The sequence below is a fragment of the Saimiri boliviensis genome, chromosome 3 (assembly GCF_048565385.1).
Source record: "Saimiri boliviensis isolate mSaiBol1 chromosome 3, mSaiBol1.pri, whole genome shotgun sequence".
NCBI lineage: Eukaryota > Metazoa > Chordata > Mammalia > Primates > Cebidae > Saimiri > Saimiri boliviensis.
The window spans coordinates 117,852,896-117,867,488 of NC_133451.1; the positions used below are offsets into that span (position 1 = coordinate 117,852,896).

The 14,593-nt window shown below is 42.8% G+C and overlaps 1 protein-coding gene across 10 annotated transcripts in view; it reads right to left on the reverse strand.

Moving 5' to 3' along the window:
- Positions 1-14,593, reverse strand: part of FAT1 (FAT atypical cadherin 1) — a 139,607-nt gene that overhangs the window by 14,178 nt on the left and 110,836 nt on the right. For all 10 annotated transcript variants that reach the window (XM_010344356.3, XM_074396741.1, XM_074396742.1 and 7 more), the window contains 9 exons: positions 13,286-13,439; positions 12,215-12,448; positions 10,715-11,104; positions 9,334-9,548; positions 8,869-9,006; positions 5,301-5,444; positions 3,451-3,648; positions 2,254-3,055; positions 1,986-2,117 (listed from right to left, as the gene is read on the reverse strand). In XM_010344356.3, coding sequence (XP_010342658.1) covers positions 1,986-2,117; positions 2,254-3,055; positions 3,451-3,648; positions 5,301-5,444; positions 8,869-9,006; positions 9,334-9,548; positions 10,715-11,104; positions 12,215-12,448; positions 13,286-13,439 — 2,407 coding nt within the window. The remainder of the gene's footprint in view (positions 1-1,985; positions 2,118-2,253; positions 3,056-3,450; positions 3,649-5,300; positions 5,445-8,868; positions 9,007-9,333; positions 9,549-10,714; positions 11,105-12,214; positions 12,449-13,285; positions 13,440-14,593) is intronic.

Below are 14,593 nucleotides of genomic sequence, written 5' to 3' on the forward strand. Positions count from 1 at the left end.
GAGACTGATTTAAGGTTTCATTTAAGATGATAACATTTTAATACCCAGTTCTGTGGGAAAATGTCTATTTGCTTAATGACAAGCACAGCATGACTGGCTCTCCATTTGGAAAGAATAAATTTGACTAGTGCATCAGCGAGAAATGAATTCTAAAATAATGAAAGGTTAAATATAAAAACGTTCAGTATAAAATTATTAGAAGAAAATTTCAGAAAACAGTTACGCATAGCCTCAAGGTGATTTAAGAAACCTTCTCAGGCAAAATAAAATAATCCCCATTCCCCAAAGAAGATGAACATGGTATTAATCTCCAGAGAGGGCAAATAAAATTATATAAAACTAAGTAACAACTGAATTTCAAAATGACAAGAGACATACTTAACCAATCAAAAGATACTGTCAATATAAAAACATAAAGATGAGGAGACTGTCCCACTGTGAATGTTAATACTCCTAATACACAGATAACCCTACACACTGATACTAAGAACAATTAACCCCGACCATCAAACAACAGGAACACGTAGGCCACAGCAGAGGCAATACTGATAGGAAACGAACAAGTAAGATGAAAACTTTCAAAGCAGACAGAGAAATGTAAATTACAATAATAATTATATATCATTTCACATCCATCAGGTAGAAGGCAGGAATTCGTTTTATAACTGAAAATATTCAACGATGTCAAGAGAATGGGGAGTGAGACCTTCATACGTAACTGGAAGAATTAAAAAGTAATCCAACATTTTGGGAAACGAATACAGTGATATCAAAAAATTTAAAATGTCACTGATTTTTGACATAGCACGTTCTAGTTTGATAATCCACTGTAGCGAAATGAAAGCATCCGTATGTAAAGATACATGTATAAAGATTTTTTAACTGAAAGAAACATAACAGCTTGAATCTTTACATATAAGAACAATGCAGAGTCAGTATAGCCATGCTAGAAAATACTCTCCAGCTATCAAAAAGAGCAGGGGTTATAGGCACCGGCTGGGAACGCTGTGAAAAGTGCTCTTTACCATACTGTGGAGTGGAGGGAAAGGCAAGAGGCAGAGAACGGTGTGAGATATGATCACTCTTGAGTTTCTAGGAAAGTTAAACTTCTACGTGTGGCACTGTGTTGTTAGCTACACGTTTATACAATCACTGAAGGTACAGGAGGAAGAACACCAAACCTCAACAATGTGCTGTCAAAAGAGGAATCAAAAGTCACGACTGCCATTCTTTATTCAGCTCCACATCTGACTTGTTACAATAAACAGACTTTGCCATATTTTTAGACTCCAATAACGAAGAAAATTCTAAGAAACAATGAAACTGATTTTTTTTTTTTTTTTTTTTTTTGAGACAGAGTCTTGCTCTGTCATCCAGCCTGGAGTGCAGCGGCACGATCTCGGCTCACTACGACCTCTGCCCCCCGGGTTCAAGCCATTCTCCTGCCCAGCCTCCCAAGTAGTTGGGATAACAGATGAACATCTCCACACCCAGCTAATTTTTGTATTTTTTTTTTTTTTTTGAGAGAATCTAGCTTTGTTGCCCAGGCTGGAGTGCAGCGGCACAATCTCAGCTTATTACAACCTCCACCTCTTGGGTTCAAGCGATTCTCCTGCCTCAGCCTCCAGAGTAGCTGGGATGACAGGTGCACAGCACCACGCGTGGCTAATTTTTGTATTTTTAGTAGAGACGGGGTTTCACTGTGTTGGCCAGGCTGGTCTCGGAGTCCTGAGCTCGTGATCCACCTGCCTCAGCCTCCCAAAGTGCTGGGATTACAAGTGTGAGGCCTTGCACCCGGCCTAATTTTTGTATTTTCAGCAGAGGTGGGGTTTCACCATGTTGGCCACGCTGGTCGCAAACTCCTGACCTCGTGATCCACCTGCCTCAGCCTCCCAAAGTGCTGAGACTACAGGTCTGAACCACTGCGCCTGGCCAATGAATCTGACTTTTAACAATAACAGTATGCCCCACCATTCAACTCTCACCTGGGCACTGACCGAACCTGCCGCCAGGACAGACACAGGTGTGTTTCTCCTCCCTGGGATCAGACACACATTCAGATCCCTCGGGGCACGGATTGTCTTCACAGCCATAGTGGACAGGTGGGCATTTTCCCTCTTTTTCAAAGATAAGAAGGGAGAAAGGGAAAAGATAATTAACAGCAATTTCGAGAAAACGACTTTTCATGTGTAGCCATCAAAGGCCGTAGGAAGCAATCAGTGACACCGGTGTTCACATGCCCACGTGCACTACCTTTGCAGAGACACACCGCTGCTCTATGGTGGCGGGGAGTCACGAAGCTCAGTCTGGCCGTGCTGTGTGTGGACATCACACTTTCATCCACAGACACCTTCTCATCGCAGAACTTCCATGGGCAGTCCAGTCCTGCACAGAGTTTCTGGAACACGTCCAGGATCCTCACTCCAATGATTTCCTCAATATCCGTCACGGAAGAATTAATCTTGTGTAGAAGCTGTTTTGTTGAAATCTGAGCACTACCTGACTTCTCTACAAAGAGTAAGACATCCAGGTGTGGGTGAGGTTCAGAGGGCTGCAAACTAACGATCTGGATGTCGTTCCTCCTCACACCCAGGAAGTTGCGCAGTGCTCGCTGGAAGTTGCGCCAGTAGTCACCAACGAACTCTTCCGGAGTGAGATTGGCAAAGCGGATGGCAATGGTATGGTTCAGCATCTCCTGTGTGACTTGCCTGATATGCACGGTGATGTCCGCCACCGTGGTGAACTTCCCATCTGTTACGCTGACATTGAGAAGGTACTGCCCCATGTCTAGCTTCTTGTGTGCTATCAGCTTCCCCCCCGTGCTGGAAACAGAGAACAGGTTGTCCATCTGAGGGTCCAGACTGTAGGTGAGAGTATCATACACGTCCTGGTCTGTGGCATGAATCTTCCCAATGACACCACCTGAGTATTCTTCTCCAAAAGCAGTGATGAAAATCTCCAGGGGCAAAATCGCAGGGGGATAGATGCTCTCCTCAATGACCCTAATGTCAATGTATGCCAGAGATGTCAACGGAGGCTTTCCATTATCTGCCACCTGCGAGAAAAGGAAAATAAAATCACCTTTGTCTGTGGCACTGTTTATAACTTCTTTAATAAAAAAATTTATACTGCTCAAGTTCCCAAAAAATGACTAACTAGTAGATACCCACTTCTCCACGAGAAACCCATCAAGGAAGAGGACAAATTTCTTTATAGCACGTCACTAATTCACACTGAAACCTAGCTCTGTCAAAGACTATGACAAAATCGACCACTGAGCTCCTTCAAAGCGCAGTGGAATAAACATGAAAGGGTGGGAAAACATGAGGACCGCAATTCTATGAATTTCTGTTTTTGTATGAAATGTAAGCTGTTCAAGTAGAAGGAGGTAAACCACGCCAAGCAGCTCTTCTCTATGAATGCACAAACCATAAAGACAGACATTCACACCTCAACCTGCAGTAAGTAACGATCCTTCTCCTTCCTCTTTATGGCAGCTGACGTCAGGAGCACTCCTTGCTGGTTAACTTCAAACGCCCTCTCATCATTTCCGCTGACAATAGCAAAGGAGAAGGGTGGACCATTATGCGAAGAATCATTGTCTGTTACCACCAGCTGCAGCACGCTGAAGCCCACCGGCTTATTTTCCTGCACAAGGTTAGAAACAGAATTAAACACAAATCCTGGAACACAACCAAATCTGTATGGTACAGACACCTGAGTTTCCAGTAATATAAAATACATACAAAACAAAGCCTTACTCCTCCATCCGAAAGGAAGAGAGGGAAGAGAGGTGAAGAGGGGCGCGTGGTGGTGGGGAGGAGGGAGAAGGGGTGGAGCAAAGGCTGCGAAGGAAATGTGATGATAAAGGGTGTGTGAGGAGGAGTGGGGGCAGGAGGAAGCGGACTGAAGGAGAAGAAGAGAGGCTGGGTGCAGTGGCTCACGCCTGTAATCCCAGCACTTCGGGAAGCCGAGGCAGGTGATCACCTGAGGTCAGGAGTTCGAGACCAGCCTGGCCAACGTGGTGAAACCCTGTCCCTACTAAAAATGCAAAAATTAGTTGGGTATGGTGGTGCAAGCCTGAAATCGAAGATACTGGGGAGGCTGAGGCAGGAGAATCATTTGAACATGGGTGGTGGAGGTTGCAATGAGCTGAGATCATGCCATCACACTCCAACCTAGGCAACGAGAGTGAAACTCAGTCTCAAAAAAAACAAAAAGGAAGAGAGGAAGGAGGAGGAGTGAGGAGGAAGAATGCTGAGGAGGAGTGGCGATGAGGTGGAGGGAGGAGGAGAAAGAGCAGACAGTGAAATGGGAGGATGTGGAGTGGAGTAGAGGTGGGGGGAGGAGGTGGAGCAGGGAGGAGGGAGTGTGGGGAGGAGGGAGGGAGGGGTGCTGTGGAGGTGAGGTAGAGGGAGGAGGAGGGAGTGTGAGGAGGGGGAGGAGGGGGAGGGGAGGAGGGGGGAGGGGTGCTGTGGAGGTGAGGTGGAGGGAGGAGGAGAAAGAGCAGACAGTGAAATGGGAGGGAGTAGAGTGGAGTGGAGGTGGGGGGAGGAGGTAGAGTAGGGAGGAGGGAGTGTGGGGAGGAGGAGTTGGGAGGAAGAGTGGGAGGGAGTAGAGTGGGGAGGAGTAGTAAGCAAGCATTGGGAGGAGGAGTGGGGGAAGAGGTGGAGGGAGGAGGAGTGAGGATGGAGCAGAGGAAAGTGGGAAGGAGGGGAGGTGGAGAAGAGGTGGAGAGAGGAGGAGGGGCAGAAGGAGAGTGGGGAAGAGGGGAGGGAGAGAAAAGGTGGGGGGAGGAGTAGGGGAGAGGAGGAGAGTGGGAGGAAGAGGGGTGGAGAAGAGGTGGGGGGAGGAGGAGGGGAGGACTGGAGAAAAAGGAGGAGTGGAGAAGAGGTGGAGGGAAGAGAAGTGGCGAGGAGGAAGAATGGGGTGAAAGTGGAGTAGAAGATGGAGTGGGAAGGAAGGATGGGGGCCTAGAAGAAGAGCAGGAGGGAAGAAGAAGGTCAAGGGGGAAAAGAGCGCAGAGGAAAAGCACCAGCAGCAGCAGGTCTGACTCAATACGCTCCTAGGAATCCTAGAACAGTGAGAATGCCTCAGAAATGAAAGCACAGAAAGAAGAGCGATAAAAGTTTGGTTTTATGTTTAAATCACGCATCTTTTATTATTTGCAGAGACTCCTTGAATTCTACTTTTCCCATTTTTCTAAAAATAAAACTTTGGGTAAGAAACAAAAGCAACAGAGGCCAATGGAAAAGCTCATTTCAAAGAACCCCAAGACCCCCGTGGCACCGGAAGCCTACCTGGATGATGACGCTGTAGTTGCCCCTGGAGAAGGCTGGTGCGTTGTCATTCACATCAGAAACGTCGATGTTCACAGTCGTCGTGTTGACTCTGGGTGGACTGCCATTATCAGAAGCTTGAACCGTGAGCGTGTAACCTGAAATCTTTCAGGGAAAAGACAGAATGCACGTTCATTTTCCCAAGGCCGATGGACAGGGCTCCCAACAGGAGTGCCCTCCTGAGAGACCTGAAGGCCCCAGGGAACTGCCATTATCTGCTGTGCCCTGCACGTGATTCCCTAACCTCCTACAAATGAGTGCATTGCAAGTGACGCACATTTCCCAACAGCAAGAATTACCAATAATGATTAGATCCTCTGATGCCTCCCAAAAATGTACTTGTTTTGCAGAAGTGTTTTATCTTTAAAAACCTGCAGTTCTAGTAACAGATATTAAGACCTAGAAGTAATACAAATGATGAGAACAAAATGCTAACATATCTCAACTGCTGTTGCTTCAGTCATATGGCAGCAGCCTTCTTGAGGGCCCCAAGTTTGCCCTCAGGGACGGAGACAGACATGAGCTGCCTCCTGCACCTCAACGCAGACTCATCTCCAAAGCCACGGGAAACTCCCGATCACCCTCCCTCTCAATTTCACACTCGGATTATACTCAGCTGTCCAAATCCCTTAGAATTATCTAAGGCATGACCTCTTACAAAAGAAATAAAGTCAAGTGAGACAGCTTCTTTTTCAGGGCAGTTCCCTATAAAGCTCTGTCTTCCAGAATGAGTGGTGGAAGACGCCAGAAAAAGCTGGCTCCATCTCAGAGTGTTCTTCAGAATGTCAGTCCTGCAAGACGGTCCAACCAAAGAGAATTCCGCTGGCACATAAGCTTGGGAAACACCACGGCTAGCTCCTTTGGTATCTCACAGTGTACAGAAGTAAATTAAAGGATCTGGGTTCTTCAGTCAAAGATACTACATTTATTCTGCTCCACAGTGCTGCAATCCTAAGCATGCTTCCCAAATCCTTAGAAAGTCCCTTCTCAAAAGTCACACATCAAAAGAGAAGTTAAGGAATTGAGGCTTTAATGAGGTATCTCATCACTATCTCCCCCAAATTCCTTTAATCTTAGATACACCCATTATTCTCACATTTCATTCTTTATCATCACCAGTGTCCTCCTGATTCCCAAAGCGAAGGCTTCTTTCGGTTCTCCTTCACATGCCTACCTCTCTGAGGCAGTTCCTGCTCAACTTCCCTTTCTGTATGTGAATCTGCATAGATGAATGGATGGATGAATGGAATGACAGATGGCTGGGTGGATAATGGACAAATGACTAACTGTACAGATGGGTGGATGAATGAGGAAGTGGATAGATGGGTGGGTGAGTGATTGAGCAGATGGGTAACTACACAGATGGGTAGATGGATAACTAGACGGATGGTGGGTGGGTGGATGTATGTATGTATGGATGGATGGATGGATGAGTAGATGGATGGATGAATGGATGGGTAGATGTATGGGTGGATGGATGGATGGATTGCTGGGTGGGTAGATGGGTGGGTGGATAGATGGATGACTGGATGGATAGATGGATGGATGGATGGATGGATAGATGGATGGATGGGTGGGTGGGTAGATGGATGGGTGTGTAGATGGATGGATGCATGGATGGATGAGTGGGTGGATGGATGGATGGGTGGATGGGTGGGTGGGTGGATGGATGGATGGGTGGATGGGTGGGTGGGTGGGTGGGTGGATGGATGGATGGATGGATGGATGGATGCATGGATGCATGGATGCATGGATGGTTGGGGGGATGAATGGATGGGTGGACGGGTGGATGGGTGGATGGATGGGTGGGTGGGTGGGTGGGTGGATGGATGGATGGGTAGATGGATGGGTGGGTGGATGGATGGATGGATGGATGGATGGATGGATGGACTGATTGGGTGGGTGGATGGGTGGGTGGATAGATGGACAACTGGATGGATGGATGGATGGATGAATGGGTAGGTAGGTAGATGTATGGATGTATGTATGGATGGGTGGATGGATGGATGGGTAGGTGGGTGGATGGATGGATGGATGGATGGGTGGGTGGATGGGTGGATGGATGGATGGATGGATGGATGGATGGGTGTGTGGATGGATGGGTGGATGGATGAATGGATGAGTAGATGGATGAATGGATGGGTGGTTGAATGGATGGATGGATAACTGGATAAATGGGTGGGTGGGTGCATAGATGTTCGGCCTTGCTGCCTCTCCTCATTTGGTCATATTTATCTCAATCCCTCATGTCACTTCTATCATCATCTCCAAGGGCAAGTACCATATCTACATTTACAGCTTTCCAGTTTCTAAATCTGACTAAAATCTCCAAATACTGGCTAATTCTAGCTGAAAATGCTATTCCCCTTTAAAAGCCAGCATATCGAAAACCACATTCATTAGCCTCTCTCATCCCTTACATGTTTATTATACCTCATAGCTTCTCTTTAACAGTACTACCCAAAATGAGACAAAAAAATCAGGTTGTTTCTGACACCACTGCTTTCTACATGGGGCCGTAACTAAGCTTTCTGGATTCTAACTTTTCCTTTGCAAATAGTTTCTTCATTTGGTATCTGTAGACACCGAAATCGACGGACGTTCAAGTCCCTGATATAAAATGGTGTAGCATTTGCATATAACCTATGCACACCCTCCCATACACTTTAAATCATTTCTAGATTACTTATGGTACCTAATATAAATCCAATGTAAATGGTTTTATATTGTAGGGGTTTTTTTTTGTATTTTTTATTGTTGTATTGTTATTTTTTATTGTTTTACTTTGTTTTTCTAGAGGCCGGGTCTCACTGTGTTGCCCAGGCTGGTCTTAAACTCCTGGGCTCAGTAAGTTCTCCCACCTAAGCCTCCCATATAGCTGAGACTATCAGAGCAGGTCACCACACCCTGCATTTTTCTCTTGTAATACTTTTCAATCCATGGTGGGTTGACTTCAAAGATACAGAACCTGCAGATACAGAAGAGCGACTATCTTTCCTCAGTCCACAAATGCTCACATCCTAGTGCCTGCAGCACCAGGTCCAAACCTATGGTTTTCTATGCGGCCCATAACCTGTGTGTAAAATACCTTTCTATTTTACCTCACTCTTCTTTCTTGGTATGATTACCCCAAGACAACAGGGTAAAGTCCCCTAAATATATTTCTTGGCTTCTATCTACATGCCTGTGTTCATGCAGCTCCTCATAGGAAATTCCCTTCTCTCAACATTTGTAATTCTCCAAATATTACTTAAAACCCAGCTTCTAGCTTTATGAAGTGCCTCAGAACAACGGAACCCATAATAATTTCTTCCTGAATACAAAGCTTTATTATCCAAACTTCATACTAGCATGGAACACGCTTCTGACACTGAGATCTTCGTGGTGTAACTGCCTTTCAAGTGTTTACATCTTGCCTGTCGTTTGAGAAGGTCGGTCCTACTTCACACCATGCCCAGCAGTTATGAACACAAGGCGTTTCTATTTATCAACGATCTGTAAACAATGCAAATCAAACTTTTCCACTTACTGTTTCTCGGTCAAGAACTTTGGTCACTTTGACGTCTCCCCTGACGGGGTCAATTGTGAATGAGCTTCCTCGGTTGCCATCTATAATTGAGTAGTGGATGTGGCTGTTTAAAGGTCCATCAGCATCATCAGCCATAACCTAGAACATAGCACACTCCTGTTTAGGAGACAGCTAAGGAAGGGCAACAAGCCTGCTAAACAAGCCTACATTTTTAAAGATCCCTTTTTAACAATTCCTTTAACATCTTTCCTACTAAACAAACAAAATTTCTGGTATTAATAGCTTAGCTGTTTCAACACAATTATTCACAGGGAAGTCGGCAATTGGTCGGCCTAACAAAAGACACTTTCAAATCTCCAAAATATTTACACAGTCCACTATAAAAACTAGATTGATTTTACTACAATCTTTTGCAAAGATCCAGAGCGTATATAGTTTTCATTGTAAGGGGAAAAAAATACACACCGTAATGACAGATTGTTCCAGAACGGCATCTTCACTGATCACTGCTGTGTAGGTGTCTTGGCTGAACACGGGGGTATTATCATTGATGTCTGTCACATTGATGCTCACGGTGGCAACATCACTCAATGAAGGTGTGCCTCCGTCAGTGGCTTCTACCGTCAGGTAGTATTCGTGAGAGCTTTCATAATCCAGATTCTCAATGATAAATACGGCCCCTGCAGAGAAAACCAAAATGACTTTCAGCATTTGTAATGTCACCACATTTTCCTACCATGACTGAAACAGATGAGCATGTTTGAGTACATTTAGTTTTCACTTCTAAAGTTTGCTTACCATTTATGTGTGTTTCCTATTTTCTTAATTCAACAATTAAAAACTGTGAATTTGCCCATCCCTGGATCTTTATGTATCCTAATTTTGATGATATTCTTCATAAATTGCTTTCACAGTCAACATTACCTATACCTGTTTATTATAAAAGTGATTGCTGTATCATCCCTTCTATATCATAGCTCACTAGACTTCATTCTAGTTTAATAAACAAAATAAAAACATAAAAACTCTATGGTGTCTTTTAGTTTTGTTTTCTTTCTTATATTTTGAAAATAGAGATTTATATCCTTTTAATTTCTAGATAAGCCTTATTTATATCCTATCATTTTTAAAGATCCCTTTTTAACAATTCCTTTAACATCTTTCCTTTCACATCATTATAGTCCTACAGAGTCCTAAAAATAATTTTATAATACATCTTATATAGACTATTTGAATGGAGCAACTTTTTACAATGTTTTAAGACTGATGACTATTTTAGACCACAGGTTACCGAGACTCTGAATCATTCATGCAGCAGGAGTCAGTAGTTTCCATGCCTCTTGAGCTTGTTGGCACTCTTTCCCTAAGTGTGATGCAGATACTCCAACTTACAGACAATCAGCAGGACAAAGAAGTCAACTTAACGCATTATCAGATGCCCACTACAGAAACTAAAATCAAAGAGGCTGGAATTATCATTTCACTTGGGAAGTGACCTTCCGTGAGTTTGAGTACACAAGGACCTCAACTATCCTCCATTCTTACATTTACTAACTTGCGGTACCTTACAGCTCAACTAAACTATTAGAATGTGACGCTTTAATTTTCTATTTTAAGTTAATCTGCTTGTATTTTAATGAACATGCCCAAAATGTATTAAGTAGAACTATAATCTGAAGTCTTCCAAACAACATTCAATCCCACTGCAAACTGCTAAAAGAAAGCTTGGTTTACCTTTTCAGAACATCTCCTGACAATACAGCGTCACTAGCGCAAGGCCAGGTGACAGGCAAATTAGTGTTTTTGGTGGAATGAAGGGTTTCCTCTCAGACACGCGGTAGGTTACCTGTTTTGGAATCTATGCTGAATTTCCCATGTTCATTTCCACTTATTATTGAGTAGGTGATTTCTGCATTTGCTTCAATATCCCGACTTGCTGCATACACTTGAAGAACTTCAGTTCCAACAAGAATGTCCTCAGACACTGTGGCACCATATTCACGGTACTCAAACACAGGGGGGTTGTCATTTATGTCAAGAACTGACACAACCACAGTACCGGTGGTGGTCAGCCGCCTTGGCAAGCCATGATCCACAGCTTTCAAAGAGAGGGTATATACTGCCTGGAGTTCTCTGTCCAAAGGTTTTTCTAACTGAATAATTCCAGATAATTCATTAATGGAGAATTGCCCATCAGCAGAGTCAATGAGTGAGTAGGAAATCTTCCGATTTAATCCTATCAAGACATAAAATCATGTCAAAGGGTTTTAATTTTAAAAAATTTGAACACATTATTTTTGAAAAAGGCAAACCCATAGACACTATTTTAGAAGGGAAAATGCTAATATACATTATTTGCAAATTTGTTTGATTATGATCTTCAAAAAAACTTTTTGGATGAACAATTTCCTTGGTTAAAACAAATGTAAACATAATGTCATGGGAATCTGGCTTCTTAGACTATTGTACATAGGAGCCAATAGTACAGTACCTAAACCTTTAAAATCAAATCAATTTGTCCTTTAGCTTCAGTGATAAAGACCTGAAAAGCAACATTTCTGCTATTCTTCTGAAATTTCTCAGTATTACAGATGAGTATCCCTAAACTGAAAATCTGAAATGCTCCAAAATCTATTAGCTTTTTGAGTGCAGACCTGATGCTTTAAAAAAAAAAAATTCAACTGATAAGTACATAATGCAAATATTCCAAAATCTGAAAAAAATCAAAAGATCCAAAACACTTCTAGTTCCAAATATATTAAATAAAAAGTACTCAACCTGTGGTATGATGGAAGAAGTTATTCTTTGCTATCAAAATGCTGTAAATATTCTATACTCCAATTTTCTCCAAAAAAATTTGGAAAGATTTGTAAAACTATAATAATAAAAGCATTTGCTTCCATTACGTTCCAATGGTGCTAAAACCTCTCTCTGTCACTAATGGTTTATTTACAAAACAACACATCACTAATTAATTCAACGGGGCATGAAGATGAGTTAATATAGTCACTAACCAGAATTTTAGTCACAGCACAGATAACCTCACAGCCAAGTAGTAGGTTCACTGGGCACACACAACTTTGGAAATTCAAATATTCATCCAAAATTAATGAATTATTCTAAAGACTTCCTTCCACAACAAGGATAGGCCATGAAAAAAGAGTATTTCATAATCTGATGAATTTAAAGGATCTAGTGTCCCTGTCTTATTCCTGAGGATGCTAAAGTACTGTATCCTAATCACATGAAAGTGCTAACACGGCGTAAGCTGAAGCTGGGATGTGTTTGGAAACAGTTTCCTGGGGTCTCAGTGAACAGCGCGTGGAGAGCGTCCCCCGGAAGCTACCTGCATCCGCATCTGTGGCCTGCACTCTGGTCAGCAGGGTTCCGGGCTCTGTGTTTTCAAACACGGTGATGGCATAAGGATCGGCGGAGAATTCGGGGGCATTATCGTTCACATCTTCTAGTGTGAGCACAATACTGGCTTCACAGAATCTCCCTCCTCCATCTGTGGCCCTGACGAGGAGATGATAAACAGCTTGCTCCTCACGATCAAGTGGGGCTGACGTCTTCAGTTCACCTACGAACAAAAACAAACGGACTCTCTTGTCATTTGGGCCGTGATCTGCAGTTGCACATCTTCGGTCTTCCCCTTTTCTCTTTCAATTGCTTAGTCTGAGTAAGAGCCTTCCTCATGAGACCAGTATCATCAATGACAGATTCAACACCTGCCAGGGGTAGTGAGCTCCGGGTCTCCAGCCCTGCCAGGTGCTGGCTTTTAGGCCCTGCCGGTCGGAGTCCAGGGTCTCTCACCGTATGTATGAGATTGCACAGGCAAAACAGCTACCTCATCTACCAAATGTAAAAAATGCTTAAATCGACTCAAAAACTAGATTCACATGTTCACAATTAGTTCGGTAGGAGGAAAATAAAAAGGCTTAACAGAAAACCTACTTGATCCCAATTTTGCCAAAATACAAGAGAAAACAACTATTTTAAAATAAATAAGATACCACGAATCATTTTGTTTATGAAAAGTACAAATTATGCTAACATACAAATTTATGGTCACAAATTCAAGAAAATAGGCTATTTAAATAAAATGGATAAAACAGAAAACTTGAGTTATATTTTAATTTCTGAGATTTTCTTTTTAAACAAGTGGCATAAATGCCTTCTAAATGTTAAATCCTTGGTTCAATTAGGTGATATTTTTGTTGTTTTTTAAAAAAATCTCACCTCAAATTTCATGCACTAAATTGCTGTTAAGATTTCTAAGATATGTCAACTTCAGAGCATTAAAATAAATTTGAAAAGGGCAAGATGTAATTTCAAATTTTGTGTGTGCTCTAAAATCTGCCACATATATGATATTGTTGAAATATACAATTTAGTTTGTCCCAAACTCCATCATTACCTGTGTCTGGATTTAGTTTGAATTTTTCTGCACCTGAACCCAGTAACGTGTAAGTAATTTCAGCGTTGGAACGGATGTCTGCGTCTGTAGCAGAGACCTGCATGATCAATTTTCCGGGAAGGGTGTCTTCAGGAATAGTGTCTGAATATAAAGTCTGCAAAGAGTTTAAACAAAATAGTTACATAAAAACATTAACAGGCAGCACAAAGGTCAAGGGGATAACGGAAAAGAAATCATCTTTGACCATAGAACACATGGGAAATGACTAAAGATAAAAAGAGCTTTTAAAACTATTTTTCTCATAAAACATAAAACACACGTGAAACAAGGAGGCTCTGCGGAGCAGTCACCAACTTTCCATCCCTCAAAGCGTCTGACCTGACGTTTAACCTATAAAATGCTATTATATGTCATTAAGTTGATTTCATGCTCAAATCCCTAGGAGAAAACCTAAGTAGTAAATGAAAATGTAAGTAGCGCTCCGTATTTACCTAAAAGTTGCAGAGAAGAAACACCGGTGATATCCTATCTGCTTTTTTCCAAATATGGGAATTTTTTTGCAAGTATTCCTAACATAAATAATTGCAGTTGGGAGAGAAGCAAGTTTCATGTTATGGGAAAAAAACCAGATTCCCGAAGGCCATGGAAGGGAGCGCGAAGGCTCGGGCCCTTCGCCTGCCCTGTTTGATCCTGGTGCCCTCTCTCCTCCTCACATCTGCCCTCACGCTCAAAAACAGTGAACATTTGTTTCCAGCTCCAATTATTTAGAAATCCATGCCATAAATTAAAACCTAAGATAAAAAGATTAAGATTCTGTTGCTGTTCTTAACCTGAACTCAACTACAGGTTAAGTACTCATGGAACAGGACTCCATGAAAAAGGACCCCTGAAAAGGGGTATTTCCTAATATGATGAATTTAAAAGATCTAGTGTCCCAGTCTTATTCCCAAGGATGACACGGTGTCGCATCCAAACACGAAAGTGCAAAAAAAAAAAAAAATAACCCAAAGACCCTTAGCTGCTATAAGAGAGACGGAATCTCTCACCCCTCCTCAAAATATGAAGTATAAATAAGAACTGGAATTAATTCCTCAACCCTCAGGAGTTCCACTTTCCCTCGTGATTGAATTTAAATGTTCTTCAATCTTAAGTCTTTCCCTGAGAAGAGCCCTATCCCCTTCCACAGACACAAGCATCTCAGACTGACACAGTCTGCGGAGTTCCAACTCCTCCATCCTCTTCACCATCGCATCCTCTGCCCAGCCTTCCCCGGCCCAGCACACTCCTCCTCCCTCCGTCACTCAGCCT